Source organism: Podospora anserina, chromosome 1 (assembly GCF_000226545.1).
Source record: "Podospora anserina S mat+ genomic DNA chromosome 1, supercontig 1".
NCBI classification, from domain to species: domain Eukaryota; kingdom Fungi; phylum Ascomycota; class Sordariomycetes; order Sordariales; family Podosporaceae; genus Podospora; species Podospora anserina.
This window is the reverse complement of record NW_001914859.1, coordinates 1276200-1299694: the sequence shown is the minus strand read 5'-3', so window position 1 is coordinate 1299694 and position 23495 is coordinate 1276200. Positions and strand designations below refer to the sequence as shown.

General features: G+C 52.2%; 8 protein-coding genes across 8 annotated transcripts; 2 read left to right on the top strand and 6 right to left on the bottom strand.

Moving 5' to 3' along the window:
* Positions 1 to 882: 882 nt before the first annotated feature.
* PODANS_1_3545 (uncharacterized protein) lies at positions 883 to 1644 on the bottom strand (the record flags this gene model as incomplete). The annotated part of the gene is made up of 2 exons (XM_001912518.1): positions 883 to 1230; positions 1342 to 1644. 2 exons carry the CDS (start codon positions 1642 to 1644, stop codon positions 883 to 885), a joined length of 651 nt encoding a protein of 216 aa, XP_001912553.1.
* A 1539-nt stretch (positions 1645 to 3183) lies between these two features.
* Positions 3184 to 4581, bottom strand: PODANS_1_3540 (uncharacterized protein; the record flags this gene model as incomplete). The annotated part of the gene is made up of 1 exon (XM_001912517.1): positions 3184 to 4581. The coding sequence occupies one exon, from the start codon at positions 4579 to 4581 to the stop codon at positions 3184 to 3186; it is 1398 nt and encodes a 465-aa protein (XP_001912552.1).
* Positions 4582 to 6483: 1902 nt separating this feature from the next.
* PODANS_1_3530 (uncharacterized protein) lies at positions 6484 to 7930 on the bottom strand (the record flags this gene model as incomplete). Its single annotated transcript, XM_001912516.1, has 2 exons — positions 6484 to 7405; positions 7461 to 7930. 2 exons carry the CDS (start codon positions 7928 to 7930, stop codon positions 6484 to 6486), a joined length of 1392 nt encoding a protein of 463 aa, XP_001912551.1.
* A 591-nt stretch (positions 7931 to 8521) lies between these two features.
* Positions 8522 to 8966, top strand: PODANS_1_3520 (uncharacterized protein; the record flags this gene model as incomplete). Its single annotated transcript, XM_001912515.1, has 2 exons — positions 8522 to 8800; positions 8862 to 8966. The coding sequence occupies 2 exons, from the start codon at positions 8522 to 8524 to the stop codon at positions 8964 to 8966; spliced, it is 384 nt and encodes a 127-aa protein (XP_001912550.1).
* Positions 8967 to 10315: 1349 nt separating this feature from the next.
* PODANS_1_3510 (uncharacterized protein) lies at positions 10316 to 13303 on the bottom strand (the record flags this gene model as incomplete). Its single annotated transcript, XM_001912514.1, has 1 exon — positions 10316 to 13303. One exon carries the CDS (start codon positions 13301 to 13303, stop codon positions 10316 to 10318), a length of 2988 nt encoding a protein of 995 aa, XP_001912549.1.
* Positions 13304 to 17068: 3765 nt separating this feature from the next.
* Positions 17069 to 19243, top strand: PODANS_1_3500 (uncharacterized protein; the record flags this gene model as incomplete). Its single annotated transcript, XM_001912513.1, has 3 exons — positions 17069 to 17120; positions 17324 to 18052; positions 18108 to 19243. The coding sequence occupies 3 exons, from the start codon at positions 17069 to 17071 to the stop codon at positions 19241 to 19243; spliced, it is 1917 nt and encodes a 638-aa protein (XP_001912548.1).
* Positions 19244 to 19512: 269 nt separating this feature from the next.
* On the bottom strand, positions 19513 to 20537 carry PODANS_1_3490 (uncharacterized protein; the record flags this gene model as incomplete). Its single annotated transcript, XM_001912512.1, has 2 exons — positions 19513 to 19881; positions 19944 to 20537. 2 exons carry the CDS (start codon positions 20535 to 20537, stop codon positions 19513 to 19515), a joined length of 963 nt encoding a protein of 320 aa, XP_001912547.1.
* An 823-nt stretch (positions 20538 to 21360) lies between these two features.
* Positions 21361 to 22206, bottom strand: PODANS_1_3485 (uncharacterized protein; the record flags this gene model as incomplete). The annotated part of the gene is made up of 2 exons (XM_001912511.1): positions 21361 to 22115; positions 22182 to 22206. The coding sequence occupies 2 exons, from the start codon at positions 22204 to 22206 to the stop codon at positions 21361 to 21363; spliced, it is 780 nt and encodes a 259-aa protein (XP_001912546.1).
* Positions 22207 to 23495: the final 1289 nt, after the last annotated feature.

Below are 23495 nucleotides of genomic sequence, written 5' to 3'. Positions count from 1 at the left end.
AGGGATTCGATCACAGGTTCGTACTGCCCAGGGCAGTTTATATCGTCGCTGCTACTATCGATGAAGCTTTTGCTCACCTACTTTCTTTGCAGCAACCCAAAGGTGATCCAGTTCCAGGCTGCGAAAGAAAGGAGCCTTCTTGGCCACGGCATTTGCAAGATTTGACGCTTGTTTAACCCAGCCAAGTCGCTCTAGATCTTGAAATATGGCGGGTACCATATCAATGGGGATTAAGATCCCAGGGCAACTGGTATAGTTATATTGAGTCCATATTGTTGCCGGAGAAAATTGAGGAAGATGGCAATCCTACCAGTACTTTGAAGACTGTTGTGTCTCACGAGTGAGATTCTCGAAATGAAGCTTCGAGAGACTCGAGGTTTCCAACTTTTGGTACAGTCCAAGGGCAGTATCATGCTGGATGTCGTGGACCACCGTTCTCTCGAGCAATCTCTGAATGAATCCAAGAATTACAGACAGCCCAGCCCGGGGGTCTGAAACAATTGGCATGATTCTAAAATACGCTTTTAGCATGGTGTGCTGGGATCCACCAACATGTACATGTTCACGTACCTGAACTCTAGAAAGCCGACATCCAAACAGTCAAGACCAAGATCCACAAGGGCAACGCCGTCTGACGCTCCGAGGCTCTTCCTATCCAACCTTCCCAGATTCTGATAATTCTGAGCCAAAGTTACCAATTTCACCAGTTCCGCAGACAAAAACGCCTGGCAGGAGTCATTTTGGGTGAAGAACTGAGAAAAGGCTTTGATGGGGGCGAAGCGTGCGTGGATACGGTAGATTGTTTCGAGGACAGAAGACAGCCTAGAATTGTCATGCTGATATCAGTTGGTGAACCGAGACCATTGTTGGATGGTGAGAAGCCTACGCTTTCTGTAACAGCGGATGATGAATGCAACCCGGCCTCATCATGACAGCCTTCTCAACTGCGGAGACCAGTTTTTGAGATGACTCAATCTGCCCATTGCTGGCAACATGCACAAAGGCTTCGTAATCTTGAGCACGAAGAGACGCCTCGATGGTGAGCAAGATTGTGTCTTCGGGCCAGCTTTGGATGTGAGCTTCCATGCAGAATGTCTTGATTTGAAACCACAAATCTGCACGTGGAAGATAATCTGCAAGCGCTTGAGTGATGAAGCACTCCGTGATAGCCGGGGTTGTGAAGGCACCAGTCATGGCACGGAGATTCTGGTAGGGAATCAGGACAACCGCCTATATACGTCAGTCAACCTAGTTCACCAGACTCATACGAAGAAAACATACAGCAAGTCGAGATCGTTGTGTACCCCGCGGTTTCTGTGTCGTGTGTTAGTTTCAACATACTATGTATAACCTGTTCTGACCAACCTGGTCCGCGTCGTGCTCCTTGACATGCTCCTCGACTGGTTTCAGCCCGTCGAAGTAAGTCGACACCAATAGGTTGCCAATATCAAGCTTCACGTTGGGGACTTGCAACTGTGGTGTCAAGTGTTGTGGTGTCAAGTGTAGTGTCATTGTGTGGTTTTCCTCTTGGATTGACGTTACCAATCGGTGCTGGAGTGGCTTGTCTGCTTCAGGTATCGACAAGCGGCCAACTATCTTTCGTTCCAAAGTAGCAAGAAAGACAGCAAGCCCGTTGATTGACATTCTTGCTGTAGAAGGTTGACGTAGTCATAGGCTGCATAATTGATAGGTAGGCCAGCCTGATTGAAAGAGCTCAAGATGTGACACAGATACGGATGATCGTTGGGGTTTGGCATCCAGGTAGCAAGAAGGCGCGATAGGTCACCACTTAACCCGTGAGTGAAGCCGACAGAAGGAAGGGGAGGTGGCGAATGTCTGACCAAGTTGAACGTGAGCATCCACCTGAAACTGGTTAAGACCGGAAGGAAACCATGCTTGACATCAGAATACTTATAATTCAGTGGTTAAGATTCAGTGTTAGTGTTATGGGAGTTTCGGCGTTATCACCAGGCCGCCAGATAGCTGGAGCTTTCTGAGATGAGTGGGTAACTTCTGTTCGATCGCCCATACTGGAAGAAGAGCCTTCCGTCACTGTGCTCGGAAGGGAGTCCGATCATCAAAGTAGCAAAACCAGTCGGGGGAGTTAACAACGCTATAGCTGGTCAGCTCTAGAATCTTATCAACTGATCATCCGCCACTTACAATTTGCAATGTTTAAGTGATGCACCTCGCTCGGCGACCCAAAGGCTGCTGGGTTCTGCATGGCATTCGGGAGCACCCGACTCGTTGGCAGCAGTCAAGATGACAACGTCGAGCCAACTAATCCAAGCTACCGACTGGATAATATTGAATTTGGATGAGTCCAGTGTCCAGAGCTTGGGGTGGCGGTGAGATCGAGCAGTGGAAACGATGCGATCCGCAAACTCTTTGTGATAAAAACTTCGACAGAGGAATCTCGCCCACTCCGATGATCCAAATGTCGAACTGACACAAATCGTCAATTTTTTGAAACATGCACCACGCCGGCTTCGCGGTGCTAGAGCTTAGGGCTCGTTCGAGGTTTGGCTTGAAGCCCTCGTCAGTAGCCATAGTGAGGAAGTGGGCGTAGGCCAGGTTGTTTGTTGTTGAGTGTAAAGAAGAAAGTGGAAATCGAAAGGCAGCAAGTTGATATCACGGTGGAATTACTAGTCAGAGTTTGACAATGGGAAGGCGCCATTCCAACGCTCCTTTCTCCTCTGCTCGGTGTGGTCGATGGGCCTAGCACGTGGTGGGCAAAAGATGGAAACTGCTATATGGAAAGATGGGACGTCCTGAAAGCTAAGGAAGTCAACACGTTCGAAGATAGTAGGATCTCACATCGCCGCCTCTACAGTCTTGTCTAGAATGTGCCTAGGAACACAACATATCCCATGAAACCTGGTTCGAAGGTTCTATCGCAAAGTTATCTAGTTGTTTTCAAATGATAGCCCAGGCACTCGAATCCTTCTAGAAGCACAAGCACCACCCAACTGCAATGTAACAACTAGAAGCCCGTATCTCCCCATGTATTCCAAATTCGCCTTTGCTATGCTATCAAAAAATGCTAGTCTGCCATGTATGCGATGCTATGCTATGCTTTTATGTCACCTAAAATATGGGTATTTGCCTCGCCAAATAGATTCGAAACTCGCCTGCCAAAAAAAATGAAAGTGGGTATAAAACTGAAATCGACAAAAGAAAGATTCATGAAGGATATATGTAGTCGTCCTCGTCTGCGCCGTAGCTGACGCCACCACTGCCCGCACCATATGTGATGAACAGCGGGCTAGGCCTCACAGTCCTCTGCTGTCGCCACCAGACATTGCTGCTGTCTGTTCGGCGGCTGGGGCTTCTCCCAATGCTCCTCCCACGGTTGTGATCCTCAGGAAAGATCTGGACAAAGTCCTGGCCTCCTTGGAATTTGACCACCTCCTGAGTGCCACCATAGGATTCTTGATGTTGTTCCGGCATCCCAGAGCATGGATACTGGCTGCCCTGCCGACCCCTTCGATGGGCGAAATAACCATCAGCCGCTTCCTCTGAACCCTCAACCCTAAACAACTCCAAGTCGGCCTCCACCCTCCCCAAATACAACCGACTGCCTTCACCCGCCCATTCGTCCACAATCTCGGCAATCTCCCTGAACCCTCTCGTATGGCCTCCCTCCCATCTGGCCCTGAAACCGCAGCAGATGAACAAATAGCAGTGTATCAGCTCATGCAAGAACGTGCTGATCAACAACCTTCGGCAGTTATACCTCTTGTCCCTGAGTATCGTCGAGCTCAGCACGATCAAAGTCTCGAACCCTCTCCCTCCCTTGTCAATCTTCTTCCTCAGTGCAGTCGTCCCAATAACCCGACAGTCATACCTCGTACTTGATTCATCGGACCAATCCCACCTCACCCTCTGACTTAGACGTCCGTTGAAGAAGATCTCGTTGGCGGCACTAAAGATGGATTCTAGCGAGTCGTTGTCAAGCGGTTGGAGTTCGCTATGCCTACCCCGGGGGTTGATAATCGACCTGAGAATTCGTTCGTGCTTTGAATCCGGGTTGCGTCGAGTGAAGTTGGCGAGGTGCTCGCGAACTCGTTGGGCAGCTGCTGCGTCTTCGAGAAGCTCCATAGAACCACAACGGTCGTGAGATTCTGTGGGGTCCGGGCGGATGGAGAGACCCGAGACCGTCCGTTCCATAGGGGCCGGAGCCGAGACCGAACGGTCAGGGGACAGGGACGGTCGGGAACGGATGTGGGAGTGGTGGGGGCGGGGGTCGCCCGGGGGAGAATATGGATGGTGAGGGTGTGGGTGGGACAGGAGTGGCAAATCCGCAACCCTTTCTCCCCCGCCTCCTCCAGCTCCCGCTGCTCCAACTAGGTTCAGGTTGTTGGTGATGTGGTCGTTGGGTTCCACGGCCAATTGATAGGCAACGGTGTCGGCATATTGGGCATATTGTATGTATCTTGGCCTCTTGACGCGAGACTGTTCGCGGTACAGGTCATCGTAATCGTCGGCATCGATGTCGATGGTACGCCGCTTGGCTGGGTAATACAGACCGCCCGGAAACGGGAAGGGCGGGTGTTCGTCCCCGCCTCCCGGTCGAGCCATCGGACATGCTCGAATTCGAGGTAGCAGGAGAGAAAAGAAGTGACCACGACAGGAGTAAGTATGTTTGTCAGGACTCCATGAAGACAGAGAGGTCTAGGTGTAGGTTTGACCACAATTGGAACAAGGCACTGAGATGTCACTTGGAAGAAAACAAAAGTATAGACGAAGAAGTTCGAGATGCTGAATCCGGAAGCCGGAAAAGAGAATCAAAACCCAGATCGGAAACCGGTGTCTCACACAGAGGTTCGGAATCGGAAGAGTGGGAGCGAGAAGAGCGAGAGAGTGAGGAGAATGTAGCACCTACGTTTTTTCCCTGTCATCCGAACGGAAAACCACCCTCTCCCTCGCAGTTGGTCCAGCTGTTTGGTTTAGTGGCCCGCAGTTTCGTCACCCAAGACCAATGGAGGAAGACGGCGCCAGCAGACCATCGTCCGTGGATCAATGCCCATATAGGCGTGCGTCTCTGGAGCATATCGACTGTCGAGTCTGCATCGACTGGCTCGTCTGGTCCATTTTGAAGGCCATTTGCATCGTCCGCAGCCGTCAATCAACGGATATGGGCGAGTGGGAGGCGGTTTGGACAGTGTCATAGGCGGGGAAAAAGCAACTGGCCAAGACCAAGAACAGCAAACGACGATGGTGGAAAAAATACATCATGGTGCTCGGCGGTGTGCTTGCTGTCTTCGGGAGGCGGCAGGTATGGATGCGGCAAAGTGCACACTTCAAGCACCTGCAGCACTAGTGGCACGAGCTGGAGGAAACCTCCATGCCATCTCCAATGTCACGATGCAAGCCTGCAAGGTGGTGATGAGCTGGGGCAGGCGAGGAGAGGATGTTCCAGGTTCAGCGAGCGGCATGCACGTGCCCCAACGCAGGTGACTTTTGGTGGGAGAAAGCCTGCCCACAAGCCACTGATAGACCCGGGCGCTCAACTGGGGCAAGCAGAGCCCCGAGGTTGAACAGAGCCCAAACCTCTCCAACCACCATCAACAACACAAAATCCAGGCGGAGACGGCAGTTGTAAAAAGGACCCTTCAGAGCCCAGATTGGCCACCACGATGGAAATCTCTGTTGATTTTCCAACCAGCCAGAGCACGAGGCTTCCCGTCCCGCTGTCCATCTACCCTTACCCGAGCGGCGCAACAGCAACGATGGTGATCCAGTCCCTCGGTGATTGGCTCCTGTCACCGGGACCATCACGTCCATTGGCCGCCTCGAATTTTGGGAGTGTTGCATGCTTTTATGTGCTGTCTTTTCCAATTGCCTCCGGCGAGCACCGAGACAGCCAGACGTCTGGGGCTGACAATATGGTTTGACAACCTGACGTGCATATCACCACCTATTTTGAACTGTATGCCTGGAGTTGACGAAACACAGCAGGGCAATGGCTGTTATTCACGGCATACTTCCGGCAATACAATACCGACACTCCTAAACAGCCATAGATGATCTATAAAGATCACGACGGTTCTCGGTGGTTCACTCGCTATTTTCGCGCTGTCCGCCCATCATCAACAGTGTAAAAACCTGACAGCCACGTGCCGGACCAGGACTGGCTACAAAGAATGACCCACGCCGGCAATGCTACCAGCCCTGTTTACGGTGTCCAGAAAAGCCTCATAATATATCAAAAGTAAGAAAAGCAGTTGATCTGACAATCGCCGTAAATGAGGACTTGCCAGATAGGAAAGGGACATGAAGGTGGCAAATCAGTTGACTATGCATCGAAGGTATTGCAGATATCCAAGACAGATATCTTCAAAGTAACCCGTAAGCCTCAAAATATAGCCAACGTACCTCAAAAGACAGTTCTAACAAGCATATAACGAGAAACAATTGCCGAATTACCACTAACCCCCTAACTTTTCTTTTGAACCCCCAATCCCAGATCAAAACCCAGTCTTACGCCCTCTTCTCCTTCCTCTCACACCTATAATGATCCGCCACCAAAAACGCCAACTCCAACGCCTGCTTCTCATTCAACCTCGGATCGCAAAAGCTCGTGTAATTCGTCGACAAGTCATCCTCATCCAGCCCCTCACTACCCCCCAAACACTCCGTCACCGCATCCCCCGTAAGCTCCAGGTGAACACCCCCCAGATAACTCCCCTGCTCCTTGTGAATCCTCAACGTCTGCTGCAGCTCGCTAAAGATGTTGCTGAACCTCCTCGTCTTGATCCCCCCGCTGACAGACTGCGTGTTGCCGTGCATGGGGTCGCACTGCCAGACAACCGTCTGCTTGTACTCCGAGTCCTCCACCGCGCGGATGTGCGCGGGGAGCAGGTCGGCGACCTTGGAGGCGCCGTAGCGGGTGATGAGCGTGATCTTGCCTGGCTCGCGGTCCGGGTTGAGGGTGCGGAGCATGTCCAGCAGGTCGGAGGCGGGGGTGGTAGGTCCGATTTTGACGCCGAGGGGGTTGGCGATGCCGCGGAAGAACTCGACGTGGGCGTGGTCGAGCTGGCGGGTGCGGTCGCCGATCCAGAGGAAGTGGGCTGATGTGTCGTAGTACTCCTTTTTGCTGGGGGTGCCGGGAGCGGAAGGGGTGTCGAGGAGACGGGTGAGGGATTGCTCGTATTCCAGCAACAGACCTTCGTGGGAGGTGAAGAGATCGACGGTATCGAGATTGTGGGACTTGTCGGCACCGATAGTCTGCATGAAGCGGAGCATGTCCGTAAGGAAGTCGACAGCTTCTTGGTACTTGGCCTTCAGTGCGGGATCACGGACGTGGCCGAGACCCCAGTCCAGAGGGCGATGCAGGTCCGCAATGCCAGAAGAGATGGCAGCACGAATGTAGTTCAGCGTGGCAGCCGAGTGGTGGTAAGCCCTGCGGTAAGCATTAGCATCAACTTGTGAGAGTGGCAGGGAAAGGTGAGTCTTACTTGACCAAGCGGTTAGGGTCCAGCTCTCTCTCATCAACACTGAACCCATTCAGGATATCACCCCTGAACGAAGGAACCTCCCTCCCATCAACCATCTCCATCGGACTCGACCGCGGCTTCGCATACTGCCCAGCCATACGCCCAATCCGCACAACCCTCTTGTCAGCACCCCAAATCAGCACAAGACTCATCTGCAAAAGCAGCTTGATCTTGCTCTCAATAACATCCTGCTGGCAGTAGTCAAACAGCTCAGCACAGTCACCACCCTGCAGCAAGAACGCCTTGCCCTGGGCCACATCCCTAAGGTGCTCCTTGAGCTTGACAATCTCCCTCGGGTGGACGATGGGGGGCAACTTCTTGAGCTCAGCCAGAGACTTCTGAAGGGCCTTTTGGTCGGGGTACTGGGGGCATTGCTTGACGGGTTTTGACCTCCACGAGTCGGGAGTCCACTGTGGTGTTGTTGAGCTCATCTCGCCGCGGGGTTTGAGTGGTGAGCGAGTATGAAGTGCCGTATAGTTAATGCTTCTCGAAACCTTCTTTTTTTTGGCCCCACCACCAAAAAACCGTCCGTTGTCAAACGAACAAAAAAGACCGCCGCCGTTGGAGTCGAATATCCAGAAAGAAAAAAACCCAAAAGTTGTGTGGGAATATATACCCAAAGAACCTTCCACGTAGACCAAAAAAATCCGTGTTGCTCTTTCTCAGCTCATCCCCAAAAGTTGAATTGACTCATCCCCCTCCCCGAAACCGAAATCTGACCTCTTCTGTGCTCTCAAAACCCAAGAATGATCGTCACAAGGGTACCAGGGTCTGCTCCGTTCCTAACAAAGAAAACCCCCCCACTCCCAAAATCGACCAATCACCACCCCTCCCCCCTCTGAATAAGAGCGGATCCCCTAACCCCCCAATCCAGCCTAGCGCCCCTCAACCTCCAAAAGCTGCCCCTCAACCCCACATTGCTTAATACATCCTGCCCGACATCAACACCATCAACACCATCACCACCAAATTCTCCCGTTATATGCCCATCCCTAACCCACCACCTCCCAATTCCCCCAAAGATGGCCGAACCCCAACCCCCCACAATCCACGAAGGCGCAACAGACGACATCGAAACAACAACCTCCAAACCCGCCGCCTCAGCCGAAGACCGCAAAGCAGCCGCCGCCCTCTCCAACCTCGACTCCAACAACACCACCGACAACACCTCCACCCAAGTCGACCAAGCAGCCGCGACCAACGCCCTGAACTCTGTCTCGGCCGTCTCGGAGAAGAAGCTCCCCGTCGAGGCGTCGGCCAAGAGCAAAGTCAAGGTTGATGCGGCCGACGTCTCGCTTTTGGTTGGTCAACCTACACGAACACAAAAGAAAAAGGAAGGGGAGCTAATGGTGAAGTAAACAGGTCGCCGAATTCGAGGTCAGCAAGGCCAGGGCAACAGAATTGCTCAGGCAGAACGACGGTGATGCCGTCAAGACGATTAGGGCGTTTTTGCAGCCCGCTTTTTAAAGCGGGTATAGCTCAGGGGAGACGGGGAAAAGGTATATAAAATATAAAATGGCGAGAGAGTAAATGGTAGATCAGAGGTTCATGGATAGACTGGCTTTCTACGTAAGATTCATTCCCTCAGTCTAAAAAACATTTGCAGACACTAACATCACCATCAGTTAGCACACAGCGCTTGACACCAAACAGTCACAAACAAATCTTGTATGGATCCGAGAGTTTTACAAGAATGTTTTGGCTAAGCTGTCGACCATATCCCGAGTAACATGCCATGTCCCCGGCAGAAAGCTGCCTAGTTGTACAAACAAAACTCATCGCAAATTCAAACACGCCAACAGAATGCAAAGGCCTACACATTCAGAAAGCAACGAACCCGATGAAACATGAAATCCCCCCATATTTCCAGTGTGGCCCCGATTCAAGATCCCATGAAACAGGAGGAATAATCTGGTTCTGGGCCCTAACAGGACCGTGAACGACAAGAACAAGCAAGAGGAAGACATTAACGAAAAACACAACGGCACATAACCAGCAGAAAACACCGCCACGTCGCAAACTGAAATGAATACAGCGCTTGTTTGCGGTCCCTAACAAAAGAGACAAAATATGTCCGTGTTGGTTCCATACCATCCTTTTCCCCGCCAAATCCTTCCCTATTCCCCCAAATAAATGCCCAAACACCCAACTCTCAACCTGTGGTTGCAATCCCATATCCATGGCCTTCCTCCGGATATAAAATGACTCTGTCCAGACCTGTTGCTGAAACCGCTGCTGGTTCAAGGAAAATGAAAAACGGGAGCCGATAGGAGCCGAACGTAACTGACATGGCGCCCTTGTGTCGTCCCAGGAGGCCGGCAATAAAATGTTGACAAATAACAGCTGCTGGATATTGTGTACCGGTCGACAGGGGAATGCGAAAAAGCGAGAAATGCTGAAAAGAGACTCCGGCCGACTGATCATATGAGAGCAGGGCTTCACAAGTCGATAGCCCGACCTCTCGTGACATCTCGAAAACGTTGCTGTACACCTCCCATAAACTCCACCATGTTCATCATAGCGCCACCGCAGATACAGCCTCCAAAATCCGCAAAACAACACCAAAATCACCTTGTTGCCAGACATGTGCCTCGAGTTAGCTCAAACAAAAGGCCATCCACCTCACAAAGCTACCAGCTTCGCTGTCACAAAAATCCTCCTTCTTTCCATGACACTCATGCCAAAGATGACGAAAAGAGACACAGAACCTGACCAAGAACTGTCAAGAAATCTCCCCAAAGATCCTCCAAATTTTCCGATGCAAACAAACTCGCTGATTACGAGTACAAAGTGGCTCGTAGGTATGATACCACTACTCAAGTCTTTGTGCTGACAAGAAGAGTAACAACCACGGCAATGGCAGCAAGCCAAACAGCTGCGATGGTGCTTCCAACAATAGCCACAACGTGACGTTGCTTGCGAGTCATCCGGCGTACCTCGCCTTCTGTCCACCAGACAAGAAAAGGATCGAAAGCCCCATGGTAGACCAACAAGGTCAGGAAGGGGAAAATGCACACGGCAAGCGCACCATAGTAGAACAGTCGACGCTTTCTTTGATTGTCCCATGAGATGTACGCATCTTCGCCAGACAAAACGAAGGCATCTGCTGTCTCCGGGTCGACAACCGGGCCGGGCTTTGGGGATTCCCCTGGTTGCCGGAGTGCATCTCTCTTCTCACGGGTCGTCTTTCTCTTGTGGGTTGACCTGCGCAACATGACTGGAAACCCATAGCTGCTTCTTGTGGATTTTCGAGGAGGATCTGCGCGCGCATCGCCAAAGATATTTCTGCAGGAGCGAGGGAAAACTGCTCGTCCGTAGATGGGTGGACTGCCGCTGCTGAGGGGTGAAGCCGTGGAAAGATTTTGTTCGTCTCCATCAAAGCCCTTGTTCATCTGGTATGTAGGGTATGGCGTAGCAGTATCAGGGATCCCTAGTCCAGTGGGCCGGCGAAGATGCGTGGGAGGAGGTCTTGCGAGACTAGGAGTAGGAGGCGAGTATTGCTGTGGCTTTGCCGTACAGGGCGTTGGCGGAGTAGTTCTCTGCGTGGCTCTGGAAGACAAAACACTGGAGTCCTGGCGGGTTCTGGTGGTGGTCAAAGTCAAATCGTCTTCTCCACTTGCCCGTCTGATGGCTTGCTTTTTCACGGCTTCCTGTAATGGGATGAGTGGGAAGCTGAAAAGGGTGGGCGATCCCTTCGCCATGAGACTCGATTCTTGATTAGGAGGCGTAAGTCGATTTTCCTTGTTCAAACCGAGGGCTTCAACCCCGTTGTTGATGGCACGCTGGCCAGGGCCCATGTCCTCCAGCTCATAAACATCAGAAAGATGAGGCACCGAAGTGTTCGGAAGCACTTGGAAAGGGTTGCCGCTCTTCTGCTGTTCTTTATTTCGACGCAGACGAGCACTGATCTTCTCGAGCAGAGCGCTTCTAGCTGTAGAACCGCTTGCTGTGGTATTTGCATCTGTAAAATGTCGAACTGAGTCCAAGAGATATCCATTAGCACAATTTACTCGTGGCTTTGGGAGAAAAACCGGGCGCCCTGTGTCTTTTATGTTTCTGAACAGCTGGTCGGTGGGGTTCTGATCGGCTGTCGGATGCTGGAGAATCCGCTCAGTAGACGTGAAGGCATCGTATTGGGATGGGCCAAAGGAACTGCAGTCTGAGTAGTTCGCAATGCTGTCACTGGTGATCTTGAGGGCCGGGTTTCCACTCAGACCACTACCAGAGGCACATGCAAGGTTGCTGCCAAACTGACCTCCCACATTGGTTCCAACTGTTTCCCAGTCACCGCCTTCACTCTGGGGTTGATGGAAATGGTCATTGCAGTAACTGGTCCTCCAGTCCTGAGTCAAGTTGCGGCTCTGAGTTGGAAGTTCGGGCTGAGGGGCTGGTGAGAAACTAGAACGGCGACGTTGAACCGTAATTTTGATTTCGTTTGGATCTTCTTGATCCTCCCAAGTGTCTTCAGCTTTTGGAGTCTTGTAGGACTGCAGTCTGTTCAGGTATGGGTTTCTGCTCTGTAAGACAGGCTGTCCAGACTCCTGTGGCATCTCGTCCACTGGCGTCGCTGATTCGGTAATGCCAGTCAACTGCTGGAGGGCTAGGCTTACTTCCCTTTCTCGAACTGGCTGGAGGAGCGCGTGGTAAGACTTGCGATCGTACTTGAATGGGTCTTCGTCCGACTCCGAAGTAAGCGCGCCTGTAGAATATTCGGCGAGACCAGCGTTGCATGCGTAGTGTAGCCTGTCAAGCCTCTCCTTCAGCCGTTCATGGGCGCTGTGTGATGACAGCTCCAACTCAGTGCCGCCAAGCTCGCTCTTTGGTGAGGCCCCGGCAACTATGGCTTCTTCTGAAAAGCCTTCATCTTGAGCCAGCTGACTGTGATCACTGTATCTGTCAAGTAGCACTTGAGTATTGGAAACCGACATCCCCGACGGAGTTGGTGGATCATCATACCCATGGAGATGACTGTCGTAGTAGCGGGCAGAGCGCCTCGCAACTGGCAGCTCCGGGAGAGGAACGCTGGGAGCATCGCCAGCTGTATCATACAGTTTGCGACGTTGCTTACTCGGACGGGTGCCATCGTCGACATGGTTAGGCTTGGATGGGTGGTTGGTCAAGGAACGAGCCAAGATGTAGTGGTTATTGTTGCTATTCCCATTTCCACTATCCGGCGACTGAGGATGCGCTCTGTTTGTGGGCGGTGAACTATGGGCGACAGACTGAGGCTTAACGGTCGAAGGTTCCGAAGGGAGGTATTGTCGATAGATGTTCTCAACTGTGCTTCCGGTCTCCCTGGTCCGGCGCTTTGAGCATATTTCTGGACCAGGACCATGTACCCAGTCAAGATCAGGGTTGAAATCGTCATAAGGACTGGACAGGATCGTGTCGGGAGATGGTGTCGGAGAGGTTTGCGAACCCTCTTCATGCTTCTTCTCAGCAATCGATACGTTGGGAGCATAGCCAGTCAAGCAACGTCCGTTGGCAAGGTGGGAAGATTTGACAAACTCCATGTGTGACGCCAGCGGCAAGTTGTCTTTGGGACGGGGCTCATGAAGAGGCGCAGTCGGTGACTGGCAAGGAGTGACGACCGGCAAAGTACGGACAGCTTGACCGGCGATTTTGGCTGCCACTCTGGCCGTGATGGCTAGATGGGCTTCGCCTAGATTGGTGAACAGTGTGCCCTTGGGGGTGATTGATCTTTTGGGGGCTGGTCCAGGTGGGACGATGACGGTTGAACCCTCAGGTGGTGGATGGCCCCTGGAGGGCATGGCCTCAGCGCCTGGGCCGTCCTTTCCAATCATGCTCGGTGGTTTCTGAGGTCGAAGCCCAGTCAGTTCTCATTCTTGAAAATGGAGATGCTTTCAGACTGACACGAGGGCGACCAGAGCAAAAGAAATGAACGTACCTCAGCTGCTCACAATTTGGAAGGTTGCCAGAGATGATGCTGCAGCGGAAATGTTGAACCACAGAGGAGGAAGTCGTGAGGGTACAGATCTGGCGGAAGCTGCGACGCAGTCTGAGTTAGCAATTGCGCTGTTGACGAAATCGGCAACCGTCATTGGTCGAGGCAAAGTGGGAAGGTTGAATGAAGGATAACTGAGAAGGTGCAGTAGGGCATCAGGAGCCGCCCAAGCCGCGTTATGAGCCGCAGTACAAGCCGCAACACACATCTTTCCAAAAAGTAGCAATTGCGGCCAATATTCTGATGCCCAAGTTCGCATTTTTGATGGCCTTGGTGAGGAGATGGGCCCGAAGGAGCAACATACCTGGGTCCTCACAGCTGCTTTTTGTGCCCGTGCTCTGGAGGAGCGCCAACCGCAGGCACAAACAACGTTGTTGATGAGAGGAAGCGCATAAAGAATATCGACCACTTGGATCAAAGGGTGCTGGGTCAGTCGTTTCTGTTCGATATCAGCTGTTGGAAGGTTGAGGAATGGTTGCGTGAGAGGAAGAGAAGAAGAGAGGAGAGGAGAGGATAGCAGAGTTTGGTATGGAATGGGGGGAGAGGACAGGATATCGCGAACTTCCAAAGAGCAAACTGTGCCCCTCGAAGCACCCCTGGAGCAACTCAGTCGGTAACTACCCCTCGTTCTCGAGGTGTCTCCCCTGGGGAGCACATTTTCTTGCTCGGCCATCCCATTTCGGCGTCGGTACCCCCACACTGGCAATGAGCCAGGCCCTTCCGCCTAGGGCCTTCCGATGTCAAGTTGAGATCACATACACAGAGGAGATCATGAGCTTTAATACCGTAGGTAACACAGACATCCAGGCAACGGACCGCTTTCTGCACCACTCTCCTAACAGCCAAGTCAACAAGCCCCTGAATCTGGTCCGTGCACATCCCTTTCCTTGCACAGAGCATCATCTCCGTATCGTCAGATGCACGGCCTGGCTACCCTGAGATTCGTTTGTGTCAAAGCTGTAATACTTCTTGCACACACTGCCCGGGATACTTCCATTTACTGCTTTTGGCTTCGATTCTACAATGGACGTTAACTCCACTTGTGAAGCAAATATCAAGGTTTGCATCATGGAAGGCATCGCTGGCAACTCCACCATGACTGTCCGGCTTTGACACATACATTCACAGATATATAACTTCTTCACTTGAAAGTGAGGAAATACCCACATTGATCTCCTAGTTTCTCAAAATCGCCAAGCAGGAGCAGAATAAATTCCCGACCGCATCAGCTACCTATCATCACAGTACTGGCACAAGCTCCCACCACTTTCCAGAGTCAACAAGCTATCATACACCCTTTCTTTTTCCCTCCCAAATGGGAACCATCTCGTCCCAGAGAAATTTTAAGGCTCACCAGGCTACCTACCTAAGCCAAAGACACCCCGTCCCATTCCGAAAAATTCAATGTCCTTAATCAGGCTTCCTACAGAGAGAAGACAAAGAGCAGCCCTTTGACCCCTGCCATGCGAGATACACGAAAATCAACTCTCCTCAAGTCTCTCACAGGGGGAAGTCCGAATCTGGGCGCCGCTGACGCCGGGACTCCACCATGCTGCAATCAAGGACAACCAGCAAAGCCCACCAAGTGTGCTCACTACCCTTGAGAACAGCCAGAGAGCTATGCACTAGCAAACTGAACAGGATTCAAGGAGAAACTACTCGTACCTTCGCCAGATTCCGGATTTTCACCCACCGGAGCATAACTTCCATAGAATCATCGCAAACATAACCACCGAGGAGCCCACCCACAAATAGAACTCGTGGCAACAATGTCTTTTGCCAACTCAACTGCGAGCAGAGGAACCCCGGGTAGTGGATGATGGTGAAGAAGACGTAGTACGTTTGTATTCTGAATTTGGAGAAGTCATCGTCTGGCTATACAGTATAAGGCCCAGAGAGTAGATCCCTTCAACACACATGTAAATAGATATCTATCATCTTCCTCTGCACAGCTAAAGCATAAGGAAGATTTGCACCCTCACTGTCTAAGCTTATGCATAAGATTACCCAAGCTTGTAACAGACACCTTACACTTACAATTTAAGCTCATCAAGGACACTATCTGAGCTTGGATATGACATGTTGTGTCTATTTTGTGCTCGGTAACAGTATCTGTAGGCTTAGATTTTACACTTATACACAGTAACCTCCGAGCCTGTGATAGACATACCCCTACATTCTAAACTTATTAAAGATGACATCTGAGCTTATAGTAGCTATTATCTAAGATCAAATAGAGAATATAGTATCTATTTGATGTTCGGGGAGTGGTATGTATAAGCTCAGATCTTGAGCCTATGCATAATATTCTCCGACTTTATCTAGGCACTATATCCTTATGATCTGAACTTGTGGTAGACATTCTCTAAGCTCACAGTGTCTGTGATCAAAGCGTGGGTATAAAATATAGTGTCTAGGTACCTACACGATGCTATCAAAGACGGGCGGGTAAGAAAGGCAAGAAAATAAAAGCAAAAAGGAGGAAATGAGTCAAAGACAAGGATTTGCATTCAAGGCAAAGGCCAGCACACACACTTGGAGTGAGGGGATGATAAAAGATCCATACCCATTGCATCGGTATGAAAAGGGGTTTGTTTACTTGGCTGCTTGGCCGTTGCCCAAGAACCGGTGCTGTGCGGCATCAGCATGGCAGTGGATCACAAGGGCCATCCAACGACTTCATACATATAGTATTGCGGCAGTACCTCTCAAACATACCTATATATCGGCCTTTGGGTGTAGCATGTGATGCCTGCACGAAGGCCATCAGTAACACGAGCGGCCTGCCGCGGGCCAAGGCAGCAACTGGCTCTCCTGCACACTCTCCCTCGCACTCTCCCGCACATATCCGCATCACCAAGCTCATCACAGTTCACCAACATCAGACCCCACATCACAGCACCTCGCCGTAGGAACCTTGAAGGCCAGCCGGAATCGTTTCATTTGGGGGTCCGCTGCCAATAGCTCGATTGTGGAACGCAGCGGTGCAGGACCGCGCAACTAATCCCACGCTTCATAACACACCCGTGCGGTAACATGTGCTGTTCTCGCGGCAGTAGATGTCACACCAAATTTCTACTGAGGCCGTCTGATGTGAGAAAACCGAACGACGTTGAAAGATACTTCGTCATAAGAAAATCTTCTGGATTGGATTATTGGCCGAATCGGGCATAGTGTGCTGCGGCAGCCTCATTGTGGGACAGGTGCCTTATCGGACGAGCAGGGTGATCGGCATAGGGCTTATCTATTGGGTGGTGTGGGAAGGCGTATCACGCCGAGCGGGGTTGTGGGGCCTGGGCCTGGCACTTCCCGAGCCCAGGTGGGGGAGACTGGTTCGCATTAGGTTGGGGCAGGAGGGCTTGTTCCTGAAGCTTCGATTCTTTGGAACAAAGTCCTACGCCCCAAAGACCTCTCTCCTGTCTCTGTGAACCCGTTGCACAAGCACTTGAGGATGCCTCTCTTCCCTTGTGCAATGAGCTGTTTCTTTCCCGCCTCATCCATGCCCTTCCACAAGCGCCCATTCTCCTAGATGCTAGTCTAGTTTTCATTCTTTTGGAGGGGAGTTGTTTGTCCAAGGCATTCTATATTTGAAAGCCCCGAAGTCATGGCAAGTTTGGGGAGCTTGCCTAAGGAGCTTTTGCTCCACGTACTGTCATGTAAGTCCAGGGTCCACTTTCTACCAAGCTGCTCACCACACCCTCCCCGCCAATGCCGTGGACAACCCGGCCAGCTCTCCAGATCCGGCTATACAGGCCCGGCCAAAGTTGCCACGCGGATTGAAGAATTGACGTGGTTCTACCACATTTTCTCTTTCAAGACCTCACTCCCTCTCTCCTGACCTGAAGCTAACAAATTGCAGTTCTTGAGCCACCAGAACTTGTCCCCGTCCAACGCGTCTCCCGCGAGTTCAGCAAAATTGCTCGTGATGATGTCGTCTGGCGCGCAAGATGTTTGCGAGACTCGTCCTATCTCTCTTCGCTACGTAGTCGTCTTCGGCTGCAAAATCTCAACTTTGCCCTCCTCCAAGCCGCCAACGGTGTGAGGGCTCCGTCAGAGGAAACTGGAGAGGCAAATGAAGACTCTTGGATAAAGTGCATCTCTGGCTTAGAAGTAGACGGGGACCGCCTCAGCAGTTCGCAACGTCTAGAGAGAGAACGAGTTCGCATCACGGCCAATTGGGACCCAATCTTCCCTGATGAGCAGGTCTCTTGGTATGATGAATACATACGCCGGCAAGGCCCGATAGTCGTATCGTGGTTTCAGACGCCATACGCTCATGGCACTGGAACCAAGTCCAGGTCAGCAGCCGATTTTGTGGAGACCAGGGGGGTAACTTTGTACTATCCCGACGGCGAAGAACGTCTGGACGGAAAGGTACTGGCAGTCTCTCCCCTAGATGATGGGAGTGTCTGCCTCTGGCATGTCAGTGGCGGTTCTGCCACGAAAAGAGGTGCCATTGTTGCTCGTAGCCGACCGGGCATCTTGTTTGCCGGTCCCAAGACCAGATCTAATCAGATAGATTCTGGCGTCACTGAGTGTGTGAGCGTGGATAGCCAGAGACACAGGGCATTTTTTGCGGTACAGCAAAGTAAGTAGTCACCAACTTTCTTCGGTTGAAACTGGCTAACAACTACCTGTATCAGACCTTATCGAGGTCGACTTACCCACACTGTCAGTCATACACCGTGAGACATTCCCGTGGTCTATCGCGACTTTATCAGCCGCCAACTCGGCCGTTCCTCTCACTGTCGGCACAAGCCTCGGCCTTCACCTTCATGACTACCGATCTAGAAGCCCCCCTCGAGCCGATATTGTTGACACGATAGATGCCTTTGACGGGACGAAAGTACAACTCGAAGACATCAGCCAAGATCCATACCGACAGCTATTTGACGACTCGCCTCTACCCCCTTACGTCCCCCTTGCACAGCCAGGGCCTGTGAGTATCCTTCACCTCCCAGTAGAAGGCCAGCCCAGCAGCCTATCCGACGACATCTACGTCGCCGGTCGCTTCAAGAGCATCCTGCATTACGACCGCCGCCAATTTTCCCGCATCAAAGGAACAGTCTACTCGGGCGCCAATCTCTGCAGCATGACATCGCTACCCTACCCCTTTTCCTACGAAGACTCTCAAGCCCGCCGCCAGGCACGCCTCTCGTTGGAGCAAGTGGAAAAGTCCAAATCTGCCCCGGGAAGAACCCTCATCGCATGCGGCGAGTACAAGTCAAAGGGATCTCTGGAGCTTTACGGCCTGCCACCTGTGGGAGAGCCGGCCAGAAACCGGCAGACATGTGCCCGCTCTAAACTAATGTCCGTCGTCAACCACGGCTCTTGCCTCGCCGTGGCAGACGGCATGGGGTACGTCAAGTGGTTCGAACGCGACGGCTTCACCGAGGTGCGCCGGCACAGAATCGGACACAGCGAGAGAACGGAGGGACCGTCAATTTTTGCCTCGATGCCTGGCTCGGGCGACCTGGCGCGGAAGCTGCTTGCAACAAGGGCCGCGGCTTTGTCCAGTAGTGGCGAAGCCCAGGTCAATAACAATGACTTGGTTTTCTGGACGGGGGAGAAGCTGGGGCTGCTGAGTTTTTCCAGCCAGCCTGGGTTTGGGTCTAGTGATTTTGAAAAGGGGGAAGAGCAGTCTGCGACCCCAGAGGAGCTGCAGCTGGAGGCTCAGGAGCAGGCGTATAGCCAGAAGATGCGGGAGGCGCTGCTGCGGCACGCAAACGATGTCCGCTTGGCTAATTACCTGGGGGGGCCTTCGCGGGGATTTCAATGATCAGTTTATAGACGTCTTTTGGATATCGTTTCATGTCTTTTGCTTGATAGAATTTGATTTTATGTTTTACCTATCTTGCAATGGCTTGCACCATGTCTCTTGAACAATGATCAGTGTGCTAGAATGTGTTTTATACTTGTCTAGAAATAACACCAAATCACACCGAAATCAAACATCACATCGTCTTCCCAAAAAGAAAATCACATGGCTGAATTCATCATCACATCCGGTCATATCATCGTTCCCTACTCTCAGAGAACAGCCCTCAGTCAAGCCCCCAAAGCGATCGTCTGCGCTCCCTCAAACGCATCCCCCTTCTCCAGCGTCTGCCAGCCGCCTACCGACCCTGGCTCAACACAGAGCATCTCCTTGTACCCATCCTTTGGCTCGAAATCACCCATGCCCTTGGCCTTTTCGACCCAGGGGTTCCAGACAACCACGTTGGAGAGGTTGTCCCTCGTGACGGTAAAGAGAGTCTTGCCGCCCTCGGACACAATCACCGGCCCATCGGCGGTGTACACCCTGTCCGTCTCGCCCTCAATCCTAATCTCCCCCGACTGTGTCTTTGTCGAGGCAGCGTCAACCTTGTCGACGTAGGATGAGCTGTCGAGGCCGGAAATAGTAACGTTTGTGATGTCCTGTTTTTCATTATTGTCAGCGTTTCTCTCCTGTTTCAGACGGGAAGAATAAAGAAGCGTACCTTAACCTTGAGATAGGTATGCATCAAAACCTGGCAATCAAACGCCCTCTCATCATCGTTCGTCACCACCAAGCTCGTCGTCAGATCCCTCCTGTTCAGCGTCACGCTGTAGATCAGGTTGAACTTGAACGGCCAGGCCGCCTTGCCCTTTGGATCCAGCCCGTCCGCCGCGCTGGAGAGGCCGAAATCAAGCTTGACGGACAGGTCCCCCGTTTGCTGATCGCCCGAGCTCTCGCTGGTGGATTTGCCGAGGAATTCCCACCTGGACGTCCGGGCGAAACCGTGCTGCGGGAGGGAGGAGGTCTGAGCGTGACCGGCGGGAGGGGGCCCGAAGACGGGGAAGACGAGGGGGATGCCGCCTCGGACGGGCTTGGTGCCGTCAAGCTTGGCGGCTGAGGAGAGCCAGAGCTTTTCTGTCGAGGAGGAGTCCTTCCAGGAGATGACGGTGGCGCCGTAGAGGAGGACGGTGATGGACTCGCCGGTGGGGAGGGTGGCGGTGACGAGGGAGTTGTCGTCGGAGAAGTTGACTGTTGGTTGGGGGGGGAGGCCGGGGGTTGCGACGAGGGAGGAGGGTTTGTTGGGGCGTTCGACCATTTTGGAAGGCTGGGGTTGAGATGCTGGCGGAGAGGTTTCGGTGATGCCTGGGATAAGGTGAAGAGAGAGGATATTGGCGTACAGAAAGGAGGATTGGGACGTTGGGATTGGAAGGGTTGGTGGTTTGAAGGTTGTAGTTACTCGTGGTGGTGGTGGTTGTCCGCGTTTGGGAACTGCGGGGTAGGGATGATGCTGCAGGTAGTACAAAAGGGGGGAGCTCGAACAGGGGGCAGGGGCGCAATCGCGGGGTACCTGACGTCTTGGTGTTTTGGTCAAGCTTCTTGTGCTGCACGACTCGACCTAGAAGCGAGGCTGCTGATAAAGACAGATAGTCGATGACCTTTTATAGCTTTTACTTTCAAAACAGGCAGAAAGGTGGACAGACTGGCGGCGAGTCGATCTCCAGGTCGCGGCCGTCACATCTGTTTGATCACACTCATGCTGGTTTGGAGCTAGGTCAGAGCGGGGCAAGCAGGAGGTTTGGAGTTCAGCTTGTTCAAGACCAAGTTCATGGTGCTTATGACTACATGATACAATGAGATATAGATAGACCCTTGGTAACCCTGAATATGCAAACAGCTTTCTAATCAAGCTTGTAGTGGTGGATTGAGGATTGTGAAGATGTTCAGTTTGGCGTCTAGAGCTTGGGCCACTTCAGGTTCGTTTCACCTTCAAGGGTTAGGGTAGGCGACGGCCCTTGAACCAGACATCATAGACGTCGAGGTTGACAAACAAGCAAAACCAGAAGTTTATTCATAGAGCATAAGCTAATTCCAGTACTAGTCATGGGTTCCACCAGCTAATATTCAGCGACAGCGACTTCTCACTGTTCCTCAGCACCCTCCTCGGTAGGCTGCTGCTCTTCTGCCGGCTGCTCCTCTTCGGCCGGCTGCTCCTCTTCGGCCGGCTGCTCCTCTTCGGCCGGCTGCTCCTCTTCGGCCGGCTGCTCAGCTTCCTCCGCAGGCTGCTCAGCTTCCTCTGCAGGCTGCTCTTCCTGGGCCGGTTCTTCTTCAGCAGCAGGCTGCTCCGTCTCCTGCCCATCCCCCTCAGGCGGGATCGGCTCACCATCATCAGCCTCCTCCTCAATATCCTCAGCACTCGGGTCCAAACCATCGCCATCCGGAAACGTCAAGTACATGCAACCAACCGGCGTCTCCCTCTTGACATCCCCACCATGGGCACCGCGGTACTGAATATAGTTCGCCTCCCAGATCGGGCCCATCGGGCGGTCGTACTTGCCAGAGTTGAACATGTAAAGACGATACAAGGCAGACTGGCCGTTGGGAAGCTCTAGCTCGATGTTGGGCTGCGTCTTCCACTCGCCTTTGAAGTGCTTCTTGTCGCGGCCGTAGTCGGCGACGATGAGGATGTTGCAGCCGGGAGCTACCTCGTGGACGGCATCGATGGCCTTGGCGATGATGGTCTCGCGGACGGCGAACTCGTTTTGGTCGCTGAGAGCCTCGGCGGCTGCCGCGCGCTTGATCCTGATGGCGGAGCCTTGGATTTCTTCGACGGCACCGACGGCACCCTTGACGGCGTCGACGACTTTGTTGAAGAGTTCAACTCCGCCTTGTGTGACTGGGTTAGTTTGGAAGTTCAGTGTGAAGGGAGGTCAGAGCTGGGGAGTGCAGCAGATGTACTGACCTGAGGCAGCTTCAACGTATGACATGACTGCAGAATTGGTTGGGCGTGGGGGGCGGGAAAATGTGATTCTGATGAGCTGATGAGAGCTGTGAGTAGTAGTGATTTCATATCGGACCCAATGAGCACGATGGGCCTTCTTATAACTCTTTGGTCTTGAATATCAGCAGCATGATCTAGGCCGTGGCCTCACGAAGCTGCCTGCCACCCTGAACGACACCTCCCTATGCTCATTTCCAAGGCTCAGTGTGTATCAACGCATCTAGGTGAATTGCATAAGCCAGACCAGATATGCAGCCTGCTGAATAAGTTGTAGTAGACCAATCAACCCGAATCAATTCATCTTACAAGCTCACTGTCTATCTCCACGCCGCCATCGCCACATCTTCCGTCATCGCTACCCTAGTATTCTGGGGTGGTTTGAAGCTTCAAGTAAGCTGACTGGCAATCATTGACCTCTTGCTTGGAAGAGCCAAGCTAAAAAACCGTGTGATTTCGGGAGCTTGAGTGCGCTAGACATCTCACATCAGACGCTTCGCTTGACCTTGTGCCACAGCCTCACGTTTCCTGCCGGCTGAAGAGTTTGGAAATACTGCCGGAAATACAAAGGAATATTATTCTGATAGGATAAGTAGTATACGACCACTACAATTACCGCCGGATGATGAAAGAAGCCTCGCAGACGACCCCGCGCGACTCGGCCTCCTAATGCTGACATGGTAAAGCCCTTCAATGAATACGTCGTGACCGAAAAGCAAAGAAAAAGAAAACTGCTATTTGGCATGACCGACCTTCTTCAACTCCCCAAGCCAACCCTCACGTAATCTTATGAATCCACCTCACCCTCGGAAACTCTCCCATAGTGTACACCTTCTCACTCAAATGCAGCCGCATCCCGCTCGTGCTCTTCTGGTACCCAGTCGCTACGAATTCCCCATCAATCGCCACCAGCCCGTTGGGACCGTCGTAATCAACGACGGCAGCTACATGTGGCCCAGCTTCGTCCGAGTCGATTGTTAAAATTTATGCCTGTGAAATGAAGCTGTCAGTAACCCATGTTGTGGAAAGGATAATCAAACTACCAAAGCCGTCTTTGGCGTGCGCCATGACATAGGTGATGATCTGGTTGTCCGTCCACTTGAAGCATTCGATTCCAGAGTTGGCGACATCCTGACAACCCAAAGTTATCCCCATTGCTGTTTGGTAACGAAAGGCTGTTCAAATGTCAAATAGAAGCCCAAGGGGTTGCGGAAAGAAATCCCCCAAAAGGTTTTCTTGATGCTTTCTCCCCCCCAAACCCCAAAACGGAAAACGTGG